Source organism: Dipteris shenzhenensis, chromosome 7 (genome assembly GCF_047967505.1).
Source record: "Dipteris shenzhenensis isolate YYH24624 ecotype China chromosome 7, Dip_SZ_1.0, whole genome shotgun sequence".
Taxonomy (NCBI): domain Eukaryota; kingdom Viridiplantae; phylum Streptophyta; class Polypodiopsida; order Gleicheniales; family Dipteridaceae; genus Dipteris; species Dipteris shenzhenensis.
The window spans coordinates 18,648,527-18,659,273 of NC_141602.1; the positions used below are offsets into that span (position 1 = coordinate 18,648,527).

Genomic DNA, 10,747 nt, shown 5'->3' on the forward strand with positions numbered 1-10,747 from the left:
AGTATCCCTTGGTTCTGTGGCATTTCTTCGTGGCATGTTGCATTTATTTGCTCATTAGTATCACTGTCCAGAACCACTAGCCATGGTCATTTTGGTGCTGACCTCTGGGTATGTGATTCTGCACCATGTCCTTCTTCAGGTTGGTGATTTGAGGAGGGCTATTGAGGTTGAGGCTTAGGCCGTTTAGCATGGTGTCGCTTTGCCGATGGCGTTGTAGACCTTTTTCCCATCTTATTGGACTGTCTTCACATTGGCATTGCACACATGAATCAAGTCCCAGTTTGACAGTGCCAATATAGTGCCATGTGCCAAGAGTGCATGTTTCTTTTGTGAGTGGCTAATGCATTTTACTCTTTTTGTGATGAGGGTGCTATGTGTGTGGATTTAAAACAAGTATCTCTTGGGGCTTTTATTTGTGCAATTTATTCGTGGTGCTCGAAACGTGTGGGTGTGCTATGCATGACTAGTGAGGTAGGCATTCCTCCTACATGCTTAATTTGCTAAGGAAATCATAGGGTAGCTAGGATTCAGTCATCACCTCTGAGCCCTAGGTTGAAATCGATTGAAACTACATATATGTGCGAAGGCGTACATATGCTAGTAGTGAGTGCTCGTGAAACAATCTAGTCCTAATTATGGAAGACTTGGGACCCCCAAATCTTCATTATTGTCGGGGATGGCTTGCATGTTGATGTAGTAGCGCTTCAGTCGGCTCCCATTTATTGTTGTTGTGAAATGGACTCCATCCAGTGTTTCTAGTAGCACAACTCTGATGGGATTCATTTTTTTGACTCTATAGGGTCCTTGACCTAGAAATTTGAGCTTGCCCCTATGGACTTTGGTATTGTATAGCAGAACCAGCTCACCTCCCTTGATGTCTTTGTTTTTGGGGTTTCTATCAAACCATGCCTTCCTTCTTTATTTTTTCGTTGTCATGGCATGGTAGGCAACTAATCTGGACTCTGTATGCTTCTCCAATTGGTAGTCTCTTTCTTTCATCGATTCATGATCTCCCATGCATTCTTGTACTGCTATGCGTAGACTAGGTATTACAAATTCCAGTGGGACCACAACTTCAAGGCCGTACACCAATTGAAAAGGTGTATTTCCTGTACTGACCTTGAGTGTGGTTCTATATGCCCATAAGGCTGCATTTAGTTTCTCTGCCCAATCAGAACGCTTTGGTTCTACTACCTTGGTGAGGACAATACATGGAATTTTGTTAGTGGATTCGGCTTGTCCATTCCCTTGGGGGTAGTAAGGTGTGCTCTTTCTATGGATCACCATAAAGCCAGACAAGAGTTCTTGGATGACCTCATTGACAAAATGTGTGCCTCTATCTGACACAATTTCAATGGGACATCCAAATCGGGTGATCACATTCTCGTACAAGAACCTTGCTATGCTTTTGGCATCTGCCTTTCTGACAGCTTTAGCTTCAGCCCACTTAGTAATCTATGGCCACAATGATGTAGCATGCGTGTGTTCCTTTTGCTGCTGGATGGATGGGACCCACAAAATCAATCCCCCATTTCTCAAAGGGTTTTTGTGCAACGACTGTTGTTAGGGGATTGAAGTCTTTGTGTTGTGGTTTAGAAGTTCGTTGGCATACATCACAGCTTTTGACATATTCATAGGCATCTGACCAAAGTGTTGGCCACTAGTATCCTATGAGAAGGACTTTTCTTGCTATTGCTTCCCCTTGGAAATGTCCACTTACAATGCCTTCATGTGCTTCACTAAGAATTGGCATGATCTCATGTGGCATCAGACATCTCCTTAAAACCTAGTCCTTGCCCATCTTGTATAATTGTCCTACAATGAGTTGATAGGGTGCATCTTTTGGAATTAGTTTCCTAGCATCCACTGCTTTCATTTCAGGAGGTGGTCTTCCTGCCATTAAATACCCAATGATTCTGCACACCAATTAGGCACAACGTCTATTTGAAATAATGCGGCATCTGGTAGGTCATCTTCTATTCCTTCTGGCTCTTCTCTTGTCCTCAATCGTGACATGTGATCGGCAATGAAATGTTGAGCTCCCTTTCTCACCATGATTTTAAAATTGAATTCTTGTAGCAGTAGAAGCCATCGAGTGATTCGGCCTGTGGTACATGGCCAATTCACAAGATATAATAAGGCTTGATGATCTGTGTAGAAGATAAAGTCAGTAGCCACAATAGATAGTGTCAAAATTTCTTCACGCTATAGATCATTGCCAGGGCTTCTCTTTCTGTTGTGGTGTAATTCACCTTCGCATCATTTACCTATCTGCTTGCAAAGTATACTGGGTAGTCTTTGTTGTGTTTGCTAGGTTTATATAACACACTCCCTACTGCATAATTGGAACCATCAGTATGTACATGAAAGTCTATGTCCCAATTTGGTGCCATTAGAATAGGGGCTGTGATCAATCTCCACTTGAGGGTTTCAAATGCTTGTTCGAATTCGTATGTCCACATGAATTTGACTAGGAGCTTGTATAGGGGCCTTGCAATCATGGCATACCTCAGTATGAATCTTCTATAGTATCCAGCATGTCCCATGAAGACTTGAATTCCCTTGGCATTTAGCGGGGGGGGGGGGGGGGGGGGGTTCCATGATGATCTTTATTTTGTCCATGTCAGTTGCAATCCCATGTCGAGAGACTACTCCGTGTGTGACCAAGAATTGGCATTTTAGAGGATTCAAAGAGATTCCATACTCCTTGCATTTTTTAAGCGCTTCTTCAAGGCATTTCAAGTGATCCTTTTTTCTTGAGTGTATGCACAAGTCGTCGAGGAAGACTTGTAGGAACTTGTTGAGAAATTCCTTGAAGGCAGTGTACATTACCCTTTGAAAAGTAGATGAGGCATTGCATAAGCCAAATGGCATGACTCTGTATGCAAAAATACCCCGTTCTGTGGCAAATGCTGTCTTTGCCTAATCTTGAGGTGCAATTTGTACTTGGTTGTACCCGCTGAACCCATCCAAGAAGCTATACACTTCAAATCTTGCTACCCTTTCTAAAATTGTTTCAGTTAATGGTAGGGGATAATGATCTTTGATTGTTTCTGCATTGATGTTCTTGAGATTCACACATATTCTGAGCTTCTTTTTTTTCTTAGGAACAATCACAATAGGTGACACCCAATCGGTATCTCATAAATGAAACTAGCCTCTAGTAGTTTATCTAGTTCTTCATAGACATGGGTGCCATACTTGGGATTTGTCCTATAAGGTCCACATACGTTTGGTTTGGATCCTTCCCTTATTGGTATGGTATGTACTGCAACTTCAGGGAAAATCCCTTTCATTTCTTTGTAGGACCAAGCCATGCAATCTCGATATTCCATTAGCAATGCTTTTAATTCATTTTCTTCTTCTAGAGTGAGTCGTTCACCGATGTACACAGGCTTTTCTTCTTCATCGTTCAAGGTAAGATTCAATTTCCTTGTCTTGGCTGGTCCTTCATAAATTAGGGTATCCTCAATATTCTCTATTTCTTTGAGCTCTGATTCCCTAACTGGCCTAGGCATTACTCTTGCTGCTTCTCCTCTAGTGTAGTTTTTGAAGTAATCAAGAACTTCCCTTAGGCCTTCATGGCACTTTAAGGTGCTTGCTTGGCTGCTAGCTCCACTAGAATATGTTTGGTCCAATTCACCTGTGTTCCCTTGTTCTTCTTTTTTGTTACTATTCACCTTTTCACTCTTCATTCTCACATTGGGTTTGAACTTTCTAAGCTTTTTGCTTTATGAGATCAGTGACGGATTTTCAATAGGAGTTGCACTCCTAAGGAGTGGTTCCTTGGCCATACAAAGACCTTCAAGCCCTTCAGGATCCCATTTAAAATTTGGGGACTTAGGTGCTTTTGTGGGCTTAGCCAAGTACAATTCTACCACTCTTGTCTGCATTCTTTCGAATTCATTGAAATGCTCTATCTTGGCCTTGTGGCGTTGTACACCCTCCTTTTTCCTGGACCGGTTGCTTTTGGATTGTGATGGAGGGTCGATCTTGGGGAATTCAATGGCCATGAGTGCCTATAGGATTGCTAACTCATCGTCAAATACTTGGCCTTCCAAGGATGCATTATCAGCTTCTGTTTCCAAATCCCACTCTATGTCGGCACCGTAGCCTTCTATTATGGACTCTTCAGGGTCATTGTCCCATTCGATGCCTATCATGAAGACTGGCATTTCCACTACTTTCGATTCATCGTCCCAAATTGGTGCTTCTAGTTGTATCATTTGGGCATCCACATTTGGCAACATTAGATGTGTTGTTTTACAATTATCTATTGTAGCCAACGTCTGTATCCAATTGTTGATGTCACTTTGTGTATCCCCTTCTATGGGATTTTGTCCATTGGTAGGTTCAGGGGATGCATGATTGGTGGCTATAGTGGAAGAAGTGTCTTCAACATTTCTAGGAATATTGGGTTTGATTTCCCATGTTCCCAGATTTATCTCGACAGCAGTTTCTCTATTTTGGATAGTGATCCTATCGTTGCCCCAATCATGGAGTATCGACGCTTCCCGAAGCCATGGTCTTCCCAACAATATCTGGTATGCTGTGGTGACCTTGGGAAGATCCAAGATAGTAGATTGGAGTGTGAATCTTACTCTAGCACTTTTTGTTGACACATTGTCAACGATACCCAATGGCTTCATTTTCGTGTGGTCAGCTAGGACCTGGCGGATGTTAAATGTGGCCTTCTGCATTGGAGGTAGACCCCATTCTTCATATAGCTCTCTTGCTAGAATGTTTACTTTGGCTCCACTGTCCACTATTGCTAGGTATTGACCAAAGGCTTTATGCTCTAGCGAGATGGTTACATTTTTTATGTCATCCTGAGCATCGAATTTTACCGAAATTGTCTTTTCCTCTTCTTCAGGTGGGGGAAATTATTGAGAAGATTCGATCCATCCATTGAAGCTTTCCCACATTGTAGGGCAATTTCTTAGTAAGGTCCCAATTGGCATCGTGATTGGGTAGCTTATCAAGCTTGTTAGTGCAGTGCCATCCAATTGGGGATCTTTTGCATGTTGCTGTATTACCTCTTGGAAGTTGTTGGGATCAATCACTATGTCAATGCTAGGTGCTGATGGTGCTCTGACCTTTGCTGCTACCATCTTGTCTGCCTCAAATTTTTCTTGTTCTTGTTGCACCCATTGCTTCAAGGCTTGGTAGCGTGTCTTTTCAGTTTTAACATTGGGGTATGCTTCCTTAGCTCCTTGGGTGGCACTTTCCTTGGACGTGCTAGGCATGGTATCACTGTGTTATGGAATTGGCATGGCTTGTTTTGCGAGAGGGCTCTTTGCCTTTTGAGCAGAAAGGATTTTTTGCCGTGCCACTTCTTTCTATTGTCTTGTTATGATCAAGACCGGCTGTGATGCCACACTTCGTGTTGCCACACTATGATTTTTCACACTTATCATCTCCAAGGGTACTTCAGGTTTTACTTCTGTGGGGCTAAGGCTTTGTTCTTAGTGGGCAATCCATGCAAGCATGCCCAACTCCGCATTCCCTACACACAGGTTGGAATGAAGTGGGATTACCCTTGTGTGGGCATTCTACTATGTAGTGGTTTTCTCCACAACCAAAATACTTGATGGGTGTTCGATATGTGGTGCGTCTTACTTGATTTGCATACACCGGGATGAGTCCTTCAGCAACATCCATGTAGTACATAGGGTATTCTGTTTCACACTCATAGTGAGGTTCCAGCTCTTCAATTTGGAGTTGTTGCACTGGAACTACTGAAGCAAGATTGGGAGCCTGTGGATATTGCGGAGGATTGGGATTCATCATTAGTTGAGGCACTTGTGTTCTCACTTGGAGTGGGTTGAGACGTGGCACTTGTGCATTAGGTACCAGTCCCAGTTGTCTGTATACTGGGATTTGCGACAGTTGTTGGTATTGTTGGGGCCGAGGTTATGCTACCCTCATATTGTAGAAGCAAGTATTTACATCATGCCTTGTAGCATTGCAAATGGGGCACCATAAGCATGGGGGCTGAGCCACTTCTGGTGGGTTGAGTCTGTTCCTCAAGATCGGGCATTCATTGGCCATATGGTTGGCCATACAATGTGGGCACCAAATATTTTCTCTCCGTGGGTTGTGGTGGCTGAGAGACATGCAACTTTTGCTCGATGGCATGCATCATTTCTTCTTTTACTCTTAGGACCATGGCTTCCACTCTATCTTCAGTGGTGCGATCTTTGTGGGAAGTGCTTCCCTTCTTTAAAGATTTCTTGTCGTGATGACTTGATTTATAGCCATCAGTGTCGCTGTCAGAATCAGTCATGCCGTCCTCAATGTTAATTGCAGCTTCATGAGCATCGCTGAAATGTGCATAGCTAACTTTTTTCATATCCTTGCAAATGGATTTTTTCAGGCCAGAGATGAACCATGCTATGAGGTACTTGTCGTCCAGGCAGGGATCACATTTTGCTATTAATCTTTTCATTCTTCCTAGGTATGTTCTGATCTTTTCTTTCTTGCACATATCTATATTGCTGAGTTGTAATGCAGGGTCATCTTGTAGACTTTTTGTTTCGAATCTTCTTCTGAACTGGTTAGATAGCATTGCTCATGTGGCTCTCTCCTCTACGAGAAGGTCGAGGTACCATTCTGAAGCCTCATCGATTAGGGCCATCAAGAAGCAAGTGGCTTTGGTTTCATTTGACTGGTCACCTCCAGCACAACATGTTGCATCGAAGAGTTGAAGGAACCTAGCGGGGTCCCCTCGTCCATTTTATTTTGGCATTTCCAATTTACCAAAGTGTCATATGCCATTATTGTTGTTATTGTGGTTGCGCCATTCTTTAAGGTGTTCTGAAGGACTTTGATCATCGCTACTTATTGCTTCTTCAATTGTAATTTCCTCCATGCTGCTTGTCGATGGTGAGAGGTTGAATTCTTGAAGAGCGGTGAGGGTCAAAGAAAGCTCATGAAAGTATGCAGGGGCTAGTCTTCATCCAGATTTGATGTGCATAAACAAGTCCTATTTGTGACTTTTAGGTGGGTGCATATGACTATGAAGTCACATGATTTTGACCTTTGTGGACTCGAAAATGGTAGAAAATAAGCAAGCAGTGGGTCAAAATGAGTGCCTACATGAGGTGACTACCGGAGCTTAAAATTGATGGTTAAACACTTTGAACCACTTTATTTACAATAGATCTTTACATGCGTGAATTTTGGATTCAATTCGGGTGCAATTTGGTCGTTAAACGGTCGTGATACGGGCTCCCAAAAAAGGAGTCAAAATTGTTAGGGGGGTTAGAGATGCGTCAGTGTCATAGGGACCGTCATGTTAAAAATGTGCCTAGGATTGTTCCACGTGAGTGAGAAAATGTGCCGGTGTAGACGGATTGTCAATCGGAGGTCTCGGCGAAATCTTATGAGCGAATTAGTCCGAAAAAGGCACCCACATGGGGGTGCAAATTAGCATGTTTTATGGATGCCTAAATGGTGTGGGATTAGCTAGAAAAAGTTCCCATAGCTCAATGTTCCGTGTGTGAAGTTGTGGTTCAATCTGGATCCAATTCGGGTCCCAAACTGGCAAGATATGGACCCTCAAAGTTAGGGGATTTTAGGGACCCTTTTGTCTTCAGGACCAAGTGTGAATGGTCCTAGACCTTTGACCTAACTAGGGTTGTGCACTAACTGCTAGTTAGTTTGGACTCAGTTACTATAACTGGTCCTTAGCCTAACCTAGTTTATCTAACTCTAATAGTTAATCTAACTGTAGCTAGTCCAACTAACTAAAGTTAATTTACTAACTGATCCACAGTTAAATTAATTTAACCCGATGGTCAATTTACCTAACCTATGGACAACTAACCTAACGAGTGGTCAGTTCACCTGACCTAAGTTCAATCTAACCTAACTATAGCTAGTTTTTAGGGTTAGTTTAACCCTCATTTTTTTTCCTGAGGGGGGGGGCGTCGACGGGCAGTGGCTTAGGTTTTTTCAGAGGAGGGGGGGGATGAATTATGGAGGGCCTTAAGGCCTAAAGCCTTAAGGCTAAGGCCCCTTGGCCAGGATGGCGGGCACTAGGTGGGTGGTGTCGTTGCGTAGGCGAGCACGCGGTCGCCACTGGTGGATGCATCATCGCTGGCAACTCCATCGCCACGGGTGGGTGGTGCCGCCGCGCAGGCTGAGCCTTGCATGCCGGGCCTTGCCTTGCAATAAGCAAGGGCTTATTAGGCCCTTAGTTATTAGGTAGGGGCTAAAGCCCCTTAGGAGTAGTTTTAGGGAGGGGTCAGCTAGGAGAGGGGGGGGGAGAGAGGGAGAGAGGGGGGGAGAGGAGAGAGAAGAGAGAGAGAGGGGGGGGGAAGAAGAGAGACAGAGAGAAGGGGGGGTGGATGTGGGGGGTGGAGGTGGAGGGGGGGTGGGGGGGAGGGGGTGGGGGGGTGGGGGTGGAGAGGGGGGTGGTGGAGGTGGAGGGAGGAAAGATTGGAAAAGGGGGGAAATGGGTGGTGGAGGTGGGGGGAGAGGGAATGGGGGGTGGAGGTGATGGGGGGGAAAGAGGGAAGGGGGGGGTGGAGTGGAGATGGGGGGAAAGAGGGAAGGGGGGGGGAAGGAGGTGGGGGTGGAGGGGGTTGTTGAGAGTTCACGCTCAACATCATGTGATCATGTGTGCATAGCACCATCACATGATCATATGTGCATAGCACTAACCTTATAGAGTGCTATAAAGGAAAGGGTTAGATCCCCTAACCCTAACCCTAAATGGGTTTGTATATATTCTATTTTTTCAACTAAATCTAGTGTACAGTTAGTCATTTGTGGTGTGCTCTCTAGTTGTGCCCTCTCTCCTCATCTCCACTCTTCTCCTCTCCCCTCTTCATATTTTGTCATGGTATCAGAGCTCCCTTGCCTTCTACTAAGGCATCGAGACCATTGTGAGAGAGATTGAGTGTTCCTTTCACTTCCATAGAGTGATAGAGAGAATTTCCATCATACAATTCCATCCATGTGAGAGAGAGAGACTTCCGTTGATTGAGAGGTCTTCAAAGGTTTTGTGAGAAAGATAGGGATTGTCTTCTTCCTGCTTGAGAGAAAGCGAGTGATTCCTTCATAATACTTTGTTCTTTTCTTTTGTGAGAGAAGATTTTCGTCCATTGATTCCTTTTGTGATATTGTGAGAACTATTTTGTGATAGAGAGTTTGAGTGTTAGTTCATTGAAGAGTTCTTTGAGAGAAATTTTGATTAGCTCTTGGTTTGACGCAGAGGAAGGACATTCCCATTAAAGGGGTGTGATGGAATGTAATGCTCAGTCCTTCTTCGATTCCCCAGAATCATGATCTTGAGGGAAGGCCTACTTCATGATGTTGATCTTGAGGGAAGGTGTTGAGAGTTCACACTCAACATCATGTGATCATGTGTGCATAGCACCATCACGTGATCATATGTGCATAGCACTAACCTTATAGAGTGCTATGAAAGAAAGGGTTAGATCCCCTAGCCCTAACCCTAAATGGGTTTGTATATATTCTATGAGAGAGTCCTTATGTGATAGATAGGTTCTTATCCTTGATGACTGAGAGAGAGAGGTTTCGGCCAGTCTTCATCAATAAATCTACTCGTGCAACTCTTCAATGAGGTCCATCATAGCCCTGCACGCAACAAACGACCAAGACCAACAACTAGGCTTGGCATGCTATAACAAACTTGGCTCTCGGCTCATCTATGAAGTCCAATCTACTATGAGGCTCCAACGACTTAGCTCCTGCTTAAGCTTTGCTTTGACGGCCATGTTAAGCTTTCCCACTTGGGACCAACCACTCATGATCGGAGCAATCTGAGGAACTTCGGCCAAGGACTTTGCACTCGTGTGATCATCAAATATACCGGAATCAGCCATCTAGTCGTAGTCTCCAAGAGTTGAAAGTTCGGCCTTTGATGACACAGTGTCCCCGAGAAAATCTCCTGATGCAAGATCCGACATGTTCATCACCTCCTCAACTTGCCATGCCTTGCCGGTAGTTCCCTGTTTGACAGAACTACACATCCATTGTGAGGAGCAATCATAGACATTAAAGGCCTTTTCTTTGCCTCGTTGAACTCGCTTGCCCCAGGAAGAGCTAATGGGATCATTGGTGAGATTACGCTCTTTGACCTTTCAGACACTTGTACAGCCGACACGGTGCTAGGAAATTGCGAGAGAGGCTCCTCAGATTTCCCATGGAGGACATTTACGAGGTCTTGCTGACAAATAGCAGTGTTGAGAGCGATTCGAACTCCAGTAGCGAGGAACCTTTGATGGCTAGAAGCGAGGGTGTTGGGCAAATGTAATCGCATTGCGGGAGTTTGGAGGAGTGGTGATTGTTGAGTAGGTGGAGGCACTAGCGTTTGCTGGTGAGCTTATTGGCAGTGTGAACGTGTTGGTCGTAGGCAAGGCAGAGAGTAGCCTCGTTCGCACAGCACATGACAACCGCCATAGTGCTTTCACAGATGTCGCACTAGACTTGCATCTTTGCCTGCTAGCCCAGCAGCTGCAAAGACCAGTTGACAAAATCTTCATAGATTTAGACAAATCTTATTAGATTTCGATGCCTCACCTCATGACATGTGGCACCATAGTGACCCTTCTTGTCTCCAACCTTATCTCCAACCCAAGGTTGGTTCTCACACTGCCACATGGCAACTTATCCACTACCACATCAGCAAGTGCCACATCAACCTTATCTAACATGTCAATAGCCTCGTGAGGCTACCACGTCACCCTTGCCAGCTCAGTAGCCACGTCATTTGCCA

The 10,747-nt window shown here is 44.5% G+C and overlaps 1 protein-coding gene across 1 annotated transcript; it reads right to left on the minus strand.

The window, feature by feature from the left end:
- Nucleotides 1–9,854: 9,854 nt before the first annotated feature.
- LOC147900046 (B-box zinc finger protein 24-like) lies at nucleotides 9,855–10,291 on the minus strand. The gene is made up of 2 exons (XM_087376568.1): nucleotides 10,100–10,291; nucleotides 9,855–9,980 (listed from the first exon to the last, which is right to left on the minus strand). Exons 1-2 carry the CDS (start codon nucleotides 10,289–10,291, stop codon nucleotides 9,855–9,857), a joined length of 318 nt encoding a protein of 105 aa, XP_087232694.1.
- Nucleotides 10,292–10,747: the final 456 nt, after the last annotated feature.

What these genes read in the sequence shown, in the direction of transcription:
- LOC147900046 (XM_087376568.1), bottom strand. Translation starts at nt 10,291, where the DNA reads ATGCGATTACATTTGCCCAACACCCTCGCTTCTAGCCATCAAAGGTTC. An exon ending in TGTCTGAAAGGTCAAAGAGC is followed by an intron (nt 9,981 to 10,099) that starts GTAATCTCACCA and finishes TCTGTCAAACAG; the next exon opens with GGAACTACCGGCAAGGCATG.